Source organism: Cydia fagiglandana, chromosome 24 (assembly GCF_963556715.1).
Source record: "Cydia fagiglandana chromosome 24, ilCydFagi1.1, whole genome shotgun sequence".
NCBI classification, from domain to species: Eukaryota; Metazoa; Arthropoda; class Insecta; order Lepidoptera; family Tortricidae; genus Cydia; species Cydia fagiglandana.
In genome coordinates, this window is record NC_085955.1 from 6,561,298 (window position 1) to 6,574,606 (window position 13,309).

The 13,309-nt window shown below is 38.3% G+C and overlaps 1 protein-coding gene across 2 annotated transcripts; it reads left to right on the top strand.

The window, feature by feature from the left end:
• The first annotated feature begins 5,961 nt into the window (after positions 1 to 5,961).
• Positions 5,962 to 12,591, top strand: LOC134676176 (gastrula zinc finger protein XlCGF57.1-like). Of its 2 annotated transcripts, none has more exons than XM_063534492.1 (5): positions 5,962 to 6,152; positions 6,899 to 7,034; positions 9,752 to 9,805; positions 10,566 to 10,622; positions 11,196 to 12,591. In XM_063534492.1, exons 1-5 carry the CDS (start codon positions 6,021 to 6,023, stop codon positions 12,428 to 12,430), a joined length of 1,614 nt encoding a protein of 537 aa, XP_063390562.1. In that variant the 5' UTR covers positions 5,962 to 6,020; the 3' UTR covers positions 12,431 to 12,591. The 2 variants fall into 2 exon arrangements, with proteins under 2 accessions (XP_063390562.1, XP_063390563.1); XM_063534493.1 differs by having other exon boundaries at positions 6,023 to 6,152; positions 6,903 to 7,034.
• Positions 12,592 to 13,309: the final 718 nt, after the last annotated feature.

The following is a 13,309-nucleotide window of genomic DNA, read 5'->3' on the forward strand; positions in this document are numbered from 1 at the left end:
CATTTACCGGAATTGGACGTTCAGTTTATCTTTTAATTCGTTTTTATAATTTTTTTTTATTGTTTATAAACTAACTATAGCACCACTTTCGTTTAAAATGCCACTTAAGAGCTTTTCGTTATCAGCCTCTATCACTCTTGCATATTTGAGCAATAGAGTCCGACAATGAAATTTTTTTTCGCGGTAGATCCTTGATATCCGCGACAGAGCGACGATACCAATTATGTCGGTGGCGTTATAACCAACATGTCATAACCTCCTAAGGCCCAGCCATACAAATGAAAAATGCAAAATTTGCCACAGAAATTTGAACCTACAATGTAGGAAATAGAGTTGATTTTGCGTTGTTCAAACACTGAACAAAACAGCAAAAGCAACTCTGTTCCAATCGAATATGATTTAAATTTCATTGAACTGAATAAGTACTATTTTGTAGGTAGGACCTTGGGCATGGGTAGGATAATATGCTGTTCCTGAATATATTATACTGAGATAAAATATAAGCAGAGTCTCTCTTCGCGTAACAGTGATCCCAGTCGATATGATGACGTGATCTCTGTGCTGTTCGGAGGCGGTCGGTCCAGAAGTGGGCTCAATCACTGCAACGCGAAATGGATAAAATAAGTTTTCATTGTTAAAGATTTCATTCGAAAACCGGGAAGCAGGTCGAATTTTAACTTGAAAGATTTGATTACAGACACACACACAGACAACGGGACAGGTGAAACTAAATAATAGCTTGTATAAAAAGTAAAATTATTATGACACTTAGTTACTGTGAAAAAGTTCTATGGTGGGTCTCAAATCAGTTCGTTCGGTAGTTGTGTGAGGGCGCGGCCACACTGGCGATTTGCGAGCGAGTTGAAAGCGAGACGAGCGCGCAACGATCTCGCCGCGAGCGCGGAACGAGTTCGCTCCCATGCCAGTATGACAAGTAAGCGAAATCGTTGCGCGCTCGCGGCGAGGTCGTAGCGCGCTCGCCTCGTTTTCAACTCGCTCGCAAATCGCCAATGTGGCCGCGCTCTAAGGTCAATGTAGTATTACTGAATCGCGATTAGAAAGGGATTGAGATAGCTGTCAATCCATATTGATTTTGACGTAAGTGTATGGAAATCTGTTATTTCTAATCCCTTTCTGATCGCGGCATGATTTATAGTAGCAGTAGTAGCTAGTACAATAGGTATCTATATTTATTTTAAGGTAGATAAACTTTTCTCAAATGATACTTACGAGTAACTTCCTGACGTCTGGGTATTCGAACTGGCTAGTTTTAATTTAACTCTGCCGAACTGACAAAAAGTCAAAACTTTATTGGGGCCAACCTATGTCAGACCTATGGAACTATACTAGTACCTGAAATAACGCCTGGTGGCGGCAGGGTCTCTTCTCTCGTGTGATCCTAGTCGATATGATGACGAGCGCCACTGCGCTTGCCAGTGGCGCTCGGTGCAGGACTCGGCTCAATCACTGCAACGCGGAATTGATAAAATAAGTTAGTTTTGTCAAAAAAATCGTTTTTGATCCAAGCTTTTATAGCTAACCGTATTTTTCTTTCAACAGGCAGCTAATTATAATATATAGAGATAATTCTAATGCCAGGCCTCAATAACGGTAAACGGCGATGACTATCGCCATAATCCCGGTGTGGCCGTATGAAAAGTAGAGATGCACCTTTTTTAAACATGACAGCGATTTTTGCAGTACCACTGTCACATTTTGATGTGCTTGTAGATAGTACAATTTGAGTACATTTGTTTTGTATTCATTTGACCATTAAATTAACCATAATATAGTGTGGTCGTGCTAGGCAGTATCTACACAGCACGACCACGACCTGTATGTCGCTATGCCAAAACCGTGCGAGTACATTTTTAGGGTTCCGTACCCAAAGGGTAAAACGGGACCCTATTACTAAGACTTCGCTGTCCGTCCGTCCGTCCGTCCGTCTGTCACCAGGCTGTATCTCACGAACCGTGATAGCTAGACAGTTGAAATCTTCACAGATGATGTATTTCTGTTGCCGCTATAACAACAAATACTAAAAACAGAATAAAATAAAGATTTAAATGGGGCTCCCATACAACAAACGTGATTTTTGACCAAAGTTAAGTAACGTCGGGTCGGGAGTGGTCAGTACTTGGATGGGTGACCGTTTTTTTTTGTTTTTTTTTTTTGCATTATGGTACGGAACCCTTCGTGCGCGAGTCCGACTCGCACTTGCCCGGTTTTTTTTAAACATATGTACATAAAAGTGCATTTCTTTTCATGAATATGTACCGCAAAAGAAATAATAAAATCATCCGTGGACGTGCTGTATCTTAGTACCATCACACGAATAATGACAAAGAATAGAGATGTATTTAAGAAGGACCGTATCGTTAATCGGGACCCGGGTATGTCCTTAAACTACGTCCAGGACCCGGGAATGTCCTTAAACCACGTCCAAGACCACCGGTGGACGGGCAGCAGCGTCCCTCAAATTCGGTGTACTCGACTGCGATCGCCAACCCGCCTGCCAAGCGTGGCGATTATGGCATTCACCCCCCAAAAAAGGGGGAGGCCTATGTTCAGCAGTGGACGTCTTATGGCTGAGATGATGATGTATCGTTAATCATAATTACACATAATTACACATGTATCATGTATCTATGGATACAGATAAAACCTGGTCTAACTGTTGACATGTGTATTATTTTGTATTACTATGTTCTTAAGGTATAATCTGGGGTATATCTGGGGTATTATTAAGCCACATCTGATATAAGAAGGTTTTACTTTTGTTTTGTTTTGTTTTTGTATGATGATTTAAATACTGTCTAGCAAATATAATTTGGGCAAGCCTAATTTGAGACTATTTCACCGATTCCTTGGTACGATTTAAAGAAATAAAATATTAATATGCTGCCAAAATATGTCATATGTGTCTTTTTCATGATTGCTCAATTGAACATCCACAAAATAAATATGGTGAATTTTTATTTCTAATGTGGTTTCTTACCTTTATGCCTGATATGCCTCTCTTCATGGACTCGCAAATTACTTTTGTAGATAGAAGAATAACTGCAGTGGCCACATTTGTAAGGTCTTTCACCAGTATGTCTACCTTTCATGTTGTATTATATTAACTTTTTTGTTACAAGTATAGCTACATTTGCTACATTTGTATATGGGTGTTTTCCTGTCACCTGTCACATAAATACAGTATGTCTCTTCGCATTTGTAAGGTTTTTCACTGCTGTGTTTCATTAATTCGTGGATTAGTAACCTTTTGCTGCTTGTAGTAGAATAGTAACATTTGCCACATTTATGTATGACTGTTTGTGTTTGTTTAGCATGCCTTTTTTCATGACGTCGTAAACGCCTTTCGGTGTGGCTTACGTAACTGCAGTGTTCACATTTGTAAGGCTTTTCTCCTTTGTGTTTATGCCGAGGTTTGCTGGGCTTTTTGCTGGTACATCTTGTTTCGTGTACGAGTGAATCGTGTCTCTTTTTATGGAGTTCAAAATTTCTTTTATAAATAGTTGCAAAATTGCATACATCACATTTGTATGGTTTCTCAATGTGTTTCCTTTCATGGATTTCTATCTTACTTATACTTTTATGAACATAACTACAATGACGACATTTGTAAGTTGCGCTATGCTTCCTTTCATGTTGTAATAATGCATCTTTGTTGACAGATATGAAACTACATTGACTATATTTGACTGAATGGTTAATTTTTTTTAAGTGCATTCTCAAATGCCTACTCAATAAGCCTTCACTTTTGGCTGAGTATTCACAATACTCACACTTGAGTTTCTCACTGGTGTGTGTCCTTATGTGACTAACTAAAGTAGACTTTCTAGCCGCTGTGTAACTGCAGTGATCACATTGGTAGGTTTTATTAGTAGTAAATATTGTGGAGCTCCCGTTTCGTTCCTGCTGATGATTTTGTGCTGCAATTAATATAAATTATGTTGATAACATGGAATAGTGAACAATCACAAGGATGCAAGTAGCAAATATTAATCAAGTCAATAAAATAGTTATTTTAAAAAGACTTGTAAATTTTATCTGAAAATTTTCGCAACTTACACATCTGAAATTTCTAGTCACAATTCTTAAACCTGTTTTAAATTGGAACTGTCAAAACACAAGGCACATTGATTCCAATAGACTTATCTGATAATGCCTGTATTCAGAATCATCATAGCAAGTCTACGGGACTATTAATTAATTGATAATTATATGAATGGTTTTTTTTTATATTTCTGACATAGTACCTACCTATTCCAATAAATCAATGTTATTATTATCTTTAAAATGAATTGTACATATTATTTTATAATTTTATTGCATGATTGTAAAAATTAGTTTAGGATATTTTTAAGACTTATTTTGTAAGCAATAATTGTACATGCCATTTATGGTGGATTTCAGTGGACACTTTATTTTTTGTGTTACATCCAATTGTTTCTTACCTGAAATCGTGCAAAATAAATATCATTTATCATTTAAATTTTGCAAATTTCTTATCAATCCAAATAGCTCTATCAAAGATCAGTATGGGTTGGGTAAGTGTAGCTGGCCTTCACATAGGCGTATGCTCACTCTGTGTGGACCCGGCTAATTAATGTAAACAGATTACAACCTCACTTACCCATATATCCTAAGCACCAAGGATGCTTTAATTTTTTTATTGTTTTAACACACTATAAATCTGCAAAGACCACTTTCGTAGGCTACAAACTGTTGATAAAATATGTGAACATTGATGTGCATGTATCAGCTTTAAGCTGCCTGTGTGTTCATATATACTATAAATAAAGATCTTGAACTGCACCATCCTCTGGGTCAGAGGTTTCCTCTTTTATACACACATCAGAGCGTAAACTCTCGTCTTTTATGCAGACCGCCGAGCACGAGGTAGCGTCCTTTGTACACACATCATCCCATGAGGGTTCAGTTTTCACGTGCAACTCCGATACTGCAGACTCCATTATCAACTTTACTATTGTGGATCTAAACTAAACATACAGGGTGTAATTTTTTACGTGATACAAAATATGTTTTTCTAACTCCATAAACAACTAGCAATTGAATGCTCCTACTCTCGTTGAAATCAGACAATTTTATTTTTTATTTTTTTATTTTTTTTCGTGATATTTTTTGTACTTTTAAAGGATATTATGATATTAAAACAGCTTTAAAATGTAAAGTGAACTAAATTACTTTTCAAAGTAGCGTAAATCACAAGTCATTAAACATTTTTTGTGATTTATGCTACTTTGAAATGTAATTTAGTTCACTTTACATTTTAAATATCTTATAAAGCTGTTTTAATATCATAATATCCTTTAAAAGTACAAAAAATATCACGAAAAAAAATAAAAAAATTAAAAAAAAAATTGTCTGATTTCAACGAGAGTAGGAGCATTCAATTGCTAGTTGTTTATGGAGTTAGATAAACATATTTTGTATCACGTAAAAAATTACACCCTGTATATGATTGCGATTCTGTCAATGTCAATGTTTTGACATTTATAGGTTTTTTTAACAATGAATTGCCAAGATTGCCATGTCAGCGCAAACAGCATGTCAAGAAACTAGCTAACTTTTATTTGATAATTATGGGCCAAAATTAAACAGATTTCGCTGCCATTTCAATGCTTCATACACCTTTAATTTATGGATATTACCCATGAAATCGAAGTTCGAAAATTTGGAGCCTCTTTCTCTGTCACTCTAATTAATTCATTGCACTAAAAGAGAGAGATGCCCGAAATTTGCGAACTTTGGTGTTCTCGGCAGGCCTCAGGTCTTCATAACCGGCACAAACTTGGTCATCAACAGCACAGTACAGCACTAAGAAGTTAAAAATCAATGTGTCATGTTATGTCTATGGATGAATGTCAATGGCCGCTTCGAGCAGCTTAGAGGATCGCCTCTACTTTTTCTGCTGGAAATTGCTTAAATAGATTATAATGTGTGTATATCGGTTCCGATTGTGATACAACTGCCAGTATTTTATACGTTACATGATGGAGGAGTTACACTCTTGTAGCTGCTGCCTGGTACGGTCGCCGGACAAGGGCCTCAAGACCATGTATAAACATCTCGGCAAAACAGAGATATACTGCGAAATGCTGAGAGACTGCTTTAATATAAATGTAAGCTCGTATACACCTTCAAATCCATTTCTTCACCAGCGTGTTCTGTAGACACATAGTATACCTTTTTCCACGGAAATCTGCCTTAACCAACTAACCATAATGTTGTTATCAAGTTGATAATGATTGATTGACATTTTTGAGTAAATTATCAGGAACTAAACTTAATCCAAGGCACACACTTGATACCCGCTATATGAAAGTAGAAAACAAATGCACATTAATTTCTGAGTCAATCCTGGGGACCGTTTCTCAAAAGTTAGTAACTTGTAATACAAGTGGAAGTCCCTTTCTAACAAAATCTGTCAAAAAATTATATCCACAAGCTTTTGAGAAACAAGCTCCTGGTACACCATGTGAGCATGAACAAAAACGAGTTGTTGCTCTATGTTCGCCTTCCCATCAAAAATATGATATGCCTGCCAGTCTTCTCCACATTGTCCTCATAATCATAATAGCCTTTATTGCCGAAACTAAAACAGTATTACATTATATATCTAAACAAATTTACTTAAAAACTAACACATCATATTGACCGGATTAGTGTTCAGCGTGTCTTCTGACACATAGGCCTCTCCCAGCTGCTTCCATTCCTTTCTATCAATGGCTTTTCTGGTCCAGGTGGCGCCCCCTATCGACTTGATGTCATCCATCCATCTTTTAATTGGTCTACCTCTTTTTCTGTTACTGTCTTGTGGTTGCATTGTCCTAACATATTTTAATAAATGTGATTGTTTGACTTTTAGCTAGGCATGGGAAATGACGAGTGTGGGATCTGCGAGGTGTGCGTGGTGCGGCTGCGGGATGCGAACAACTTCAAGCAGCAAGTGCAGCGCAGCCAGGCCGAGCTGCAGGCGCGGCTCAAGGGAGTTCTCACTGCTAGTAAGACATCACATACTAGACATAACTATTAGCTATTTCTTTATATACTGTGCAGTATGTCCTCTCTGAATAATGACTATATAACTAATAGTTAAACTTCCCATCGCCATGCTCCTTTGTTGCTTAGGATTATATATTATCCAGAGCCCACTGTGTCCCACTGCTGGACAAAAAAGAAAATATAATATATATATATATATATATATATATATATATATATATATATATATATCTAATCTTAGCAAAACAATAAGAAAAAACATGAGGAATGACAGGAAGCTAAAAAGACTACGAACTATAGAGGAGCATATAATAAGAACAGGCGGTACTAAGAAAGCGCTAAGAGAGTTAAGGGAAAAAGGAAAGGAATGGATTCCCAAACTGAAAAAGGCAGAGACAAACCTCACTAACCGAACAGAAATCCAGAAAGTAGCAACTGAGTACTATCAAGCCCTATACAGCAAAGAAAGTTCAAGCCCAGATCAAGAAAACGTTGAACCACTGACCGGAGCCTTTCCACTGCATGAAAGCGATGTGGTACCACCTATACTTGTACAAGAGGTCAAAAAGGCAATAAACTCTCAGAAGCTAGATAAATCCCCTGGACCAGATAAAATACCCAATGCACTTATGAGAGGAACAGTGGTATTTAACGAAATTCTAAGAACAGGGATAATCCCAAACCAATGGGGAGAATCAGACATCATCTTGATCCACAAAAAAGGTGCGAAAGACAATATCAGCAACTACCGGCCAATAAGCCTCATGTCAAACATATACAAAGTTTTTGCTAAGGTGTTACTAGAAAGAATATCAAGAACACTAGACGAATGCCAACCAATTGAACAGGCTGGATTTAGGAAAGACTATAGTACAATTGATCATATCCATACAGTAAAACAAGTAATTCAGGAGTATAAAGAGTTCCGAAAGCCTTTGTTCATAGCATTTATCGACTACTCGAAAGCGTTCGATAGCCTTAACCACACCTGTATATGGACAAGCCTGAAACAACAAGGAGTACACGAAGTATACGTGGAAATTATCCGAAGGATATATACAATCAGCAAAAGCAGAATTAGACTAGAATCAGTTGGCAAAAACTTCCCTATACAAAGAGGTGTCAGGCAAGGTGACCCACTATCACCAAAGTTATTCTCCGCTGTCTTGGAACAAATTTTCCGGAAACTCGAATGGGAACACCTTGGCCTCAACATAAATGGCACACGCCTAAACCACCTCAGGTTTGCCGACGACATAGTCTTGTTTGAGGAAATCCCAAAAGAACTAGAATGCATGCTATTAGATCTAGCATAACAGAGTGAGGCAGTGGGACTGGAGCTTAACTCAGACAAGACTAAATTGATGACAAATTCTAGGAGACAAGAAATTGCAGTTAATGGATTCAGTCTGGACTATGTTGAAGAATATGTATATCTAGGTCAAATAATATCTTTCAAGAACCAAATGGATAAAGAAATTGAAAAAAGAATAGCATCCGGCTGGAGCAAATATTGGTCACTCAAAGAAATCATGAAAAGCAACCTTGGTATACGGATAAAAAGCAAAACTTTTAACACATGTGTGCTTCCATGTCTAACCTATGGCTGCGAAACTTGGTCTCTTACTAAAAAACAACGAGATAAACTTGCAAAGTGCCAGAGAGCTATGGAGAGGAGCATGCTCGGTGTAAAATTACAGGATAGAAACCGCAGCTCTGACATAAGAACCAGAACAAAAGTGACAGACATCCTCACCCACATAGACATGCAAAAATGGAGGTGGGCAGGCCACACTATAAGATGCCAGACAGAGAAGTGGAGCCAAAGAATTCTCATGTGGCACCCTACAGATGGATCAAGATCGCAAGGCCCTCAATTAACACGATGGGAAGACGAAATTATACTCACAGTGGGACCACTCTGGACAAGGGTGGCAAGAGAGAGGAAATACTGGAAGGAGTTGGAGGAGGCCTTTGCCTTTGCCGACAGGCACACTGAACCAAGAGACTTCATATAAACATTCAAAACTAAAAACCAACAACCATGTTCAGAATAAAGGGCTATATAAAAATATATATATATATATATAGGAGGAATATTGCCGAAATTCGGGCTGGGGGGAGGGGGGTACATTTGTGTACCTTATAAATCCAGGCTAGTTTTGAGAAGTATCCTAATATTACACTACAAGGTTCCAAACTTGGCCAAGCTTATATTATAAATGCGAAACTAACTTTGTGTGTTCCTAACTGGACTACCTACACTTCATTCACTTTTGCAATAACAAAAGCTTGCCCTGCTCATGGATAAGGCTATTTTATTTTTCGAAAATTGGAGTGGTGAAATCTTAAACCCTTGTAGCATTCGGTAGAACTAGTATAAAATACATAATACATTTAAATCATAATTTAATAATACATAATCATGTTTTTTGTACCTGTTTTACCATATATATAGCTCGGAGGCCGCCTGTAGCACAGAATAAATAATAGTACTAGGTACAGAAGACTCACTCTCTAACAAAACGCGTCTGTCACGATCAGCACAGATATGGCCGCTAGGTGGCGACAGCGCCCCGCGCGGCTTATGGCAAACCCCAAAATTGGGGTCGCACGGATGTACTTTTAGCTACATGTAGCAAAGCGACGAAATCGCGGAGTGAGCCACGCCTGCCTGTAGTGAAGTTAACAATAGTGAACTTAATTTTTCTTTCAGGTAACAAGTTAAAAATCAAGTTGGAAAAAGCTTCTGGAGAGGAAACAATTACACGTGAGTACGAGTCTAATCGTCAAAAAATAATTAATTATTGTAGAGAGTAGTGTTTTTGACCCCTTAAACTTGTTTTTATTAAAAAAAGAAAAGTGGCCAGATTTGCTGTTTTAGATCTGTACATTTGCTCACTTGGACGGTTATTTAAGAAAGAAGCACTAATTAAATTTCTCTAGTATTATCTTTAATGGCTTCTTTTATTTGTGTTTCGAATTGTGTGTATTGTGCATTTTATTTCAAAATCTAAATCAACTTAAATACATAAGTGTTTTTAGTAATTCAACCATTAAATATAGCTCTCTTTATAGCTGCAGCTTATGGGCTAATTACTCGCAAAGATCGATCAGCGCCCTACGGGTTCAGTTCAACAACGCCTTCAGGGTGCTGTTGCGTCTGCCACGCTTCTGCAGCGCGTCAGGCATGTTCGCGGACGCACAGGTAGACAGTTTCTCTGCTACAATAAGAAAGCGTGCCGCCGCGACGCGTCGCAGAGTGCTTGACAGTAGCAACAGTATCCTGAGTGTGATAGCGGGTAGGCCCGATAGTCGCTATATGCAGCACTGGTCGAACCTGCATCGTTCCTTAGCTCCTTATGAAATGTAGTAGTTAGACATCTAATAAGTTGAGTAAGTACTAACATAGTCTTAAACAAGTTCCTGCATGTACATGTTCGACTAACCTTTTTGTTATGGATTTTTGTGGTCCGAAATAAATGATTTTTATTTATTTTTATTTATTAAATAAATATTGTTTTCTGCAGGTGATATCAAGGTGGAGAAGTCGGAGGTAGAGATGGCTGATGGCGAGATCGTTTCAGGTACTGATCATACAGATTTACAGATAGACTGCGCTCTCTTAAGGCCGGTTGCAGACGTCCGGACTTGTCGCCGGACAATTGTCCGGGTTCGCACGCAGATGTCTTGTTTTCTTGGGTCTAGTTGCCACACACAAATCTGGACGTAGTCACGTAACACGGTCCGGTTTCCGGCGAAAACACCTGACGTTAACAACCGACCTCATACTTCACTGTGGACGTCTACGTAGTGTCCATAAAACTCGATTTCCACCGGCTTGCATATTTCAGTTAAATTAAAGGTTGTAAGTCCAATTTGGGGAAGTCCGTCTCTGTTTTGTTTGTCGGAAAACTTAAGAAGGTCGGTAGAACAGAAGCTACGAAGATCTTCTTTTCTGAATGTGTCCTGTCTGAATAAATACGAGAGCTCTTGTTCTGTGATGATGTTTAATTGGGAAATTGGAAATTGTATAGTCGACGTCAAAGATATGTTTATTTTTCGTTTACAAAGGAGTAAGGTGCAAAAGTGTAAACATATCTTTGACGTCGACGGTAAATGTCGGTTTTCCTCACATTGACTTTAAATCTTATTTTCAGTTTCGGTGGCCGTACAAGAAACACCGCCAGCGCCTTCAGCGGGACCAGTTGTTACGACCAACCCTAGTTGTTCTGCCCCCGCCCCGTCCCTCACCAACCTCGACGGCTCCGTGTCTGCTCCGGCTCCCAGCCACCCTAGAGAACACACGTGCGAAATATGCCAAAAAACGTTCCACGGGCCAAATGCCAAATCCAATCTTGTAATCCATCGCCGCTCCCACACAGGGGAGAAACCTTTCGCGTGCAATGTATGCGACAAAAGATTCATACAAAAAAGTCACTTAAATACTCATTACGCACTCCACTTGGGAAAGTTCAAATTCTCCTGCGAAGTATGTAACGCGCGATTTCTACATAAACACCAATGGATCGTACATATGCGGATTCATACTGGTGAAAGACCGTACGCGTGTGATATGTGCAATAAAAAATATAGACATAAGAGCCACTTAACTTTTCATAAAAAAAGTCATTTCGATTCTGATCCTGTGGACAAAAAGTACGGTTGCGATGTTTGTGGGAAACGGTTTGCACTACAGGGGAATTTGTTTAAACATAAGGAGGTACACGATGTGAAGGAAAAGGAGGAAAAAGAAGGACAGCAAGATGACCCAAAACCATACGAGTGTGACATATGTCACAAACGATTTGCATTAAAAGGTGTCTTGAAAAATCATAAAGAAATACATACTAATGAAACACCCTTCGAATGCGAAACATGTCATAAGAAATTCCGGGTGAAGAAGTATTTAGAAGTGCACGTAAAGGTCCACGAAAACACGAAGCAACACGCCTGTGAAGTTTGTGGCCAACAATTTACACACCGGTCGAGTTTTAAACGTCATATTAAAATACACACTGGCGAGAAACGCTTTTCCTGCGAAATATGTCACAAGCGATTCGGACGCACAACAATTTTGCGAGACCACATGCTTATACATAGCGGACTTAAGCTACACTCTTGTAAAGTGTGCAATAAGCAATTTAGACAAAAGAATGCTTTAGACGTTCACGTGCGTCGACTGCACACTGACGTGCGACCATATCCTTGCGATGTATGTAAAAGAGGATTCGCTGAACTATCCGCCTTAAAATTCCATTATAGAACGCATACTGGAGAGAAACCGTATGTTTGTGAAATCTGTCAAATGAAATTTGTTCGGCCTGAAGGTGTCAGGAAACATCTCATACGTGTTCATAAAGAGAAACCTAATAAATTTGTGGTTATTAAATAATGAGTTAACAGACATACCAGAGTATTGCAAATATACTGGATGTGTCCTCTAATAAGTTCAATTTAGGGAGATTTAATATATAAATAAACTAGTTTTACGTTTAGTTATCTACAAATTAACAATTAAGTGTTTTTATTGGCAAAAGTTATGGACAACAGTGTTGTATGTATACAATCTTATTAGTTACTTTAAAAGGTTAATATAATTTTATTTAAATAATTATGTCTCGTACTTTTGGCAAACTAAAGCTCAATAAAGATGTTTATTGCATTTCGGTTTTCTAAATTATTATTTAAACGATTCCATAGAGAAGTACCAGTCCTTGGTTATCTTAGATTAAATTGTTGTTGTTGGCTGTGTGAGGTGTGCATATTTTGCTTTATCCAAGTTAGATAAAAAAAAACATTGTAATTCTAGACCCGTCAACATACACTGAACACAGTGTGTGACCTGCGCAACACAACTAATCTAACTATTATACCCTGAACTTTATTAAATGGCGGTATAATATACTACATTATGATAGAAGGAAAGAGCGTAATTGTCGCCTCGCCGCGAACCTCAGTACCAACTCAGTACGCTCCTAAGGCCTCATACTTACGAGCGCTTTAACAACACGCGTCAAAAAAAAAGCTTTTAAATGACAAATGGATGCATGCATGTGTATTTTTTATTCACACGATGGCGGTGGAGCTTTTTACTAAGCGTTGTTGGATTTTCGACTTTAAGCCTTGTTTGTTAAATCGAATTTAAAGTGCGGACAGATTCAAGCGCTTTTTTAATGCGCGTTCAAAAAGCTCCCACTACATATGTGGCCTTAAAAACTTGGCAATATTGGATAAAAACTTGGATATCAACAGCAGCGGCACATCACTATAA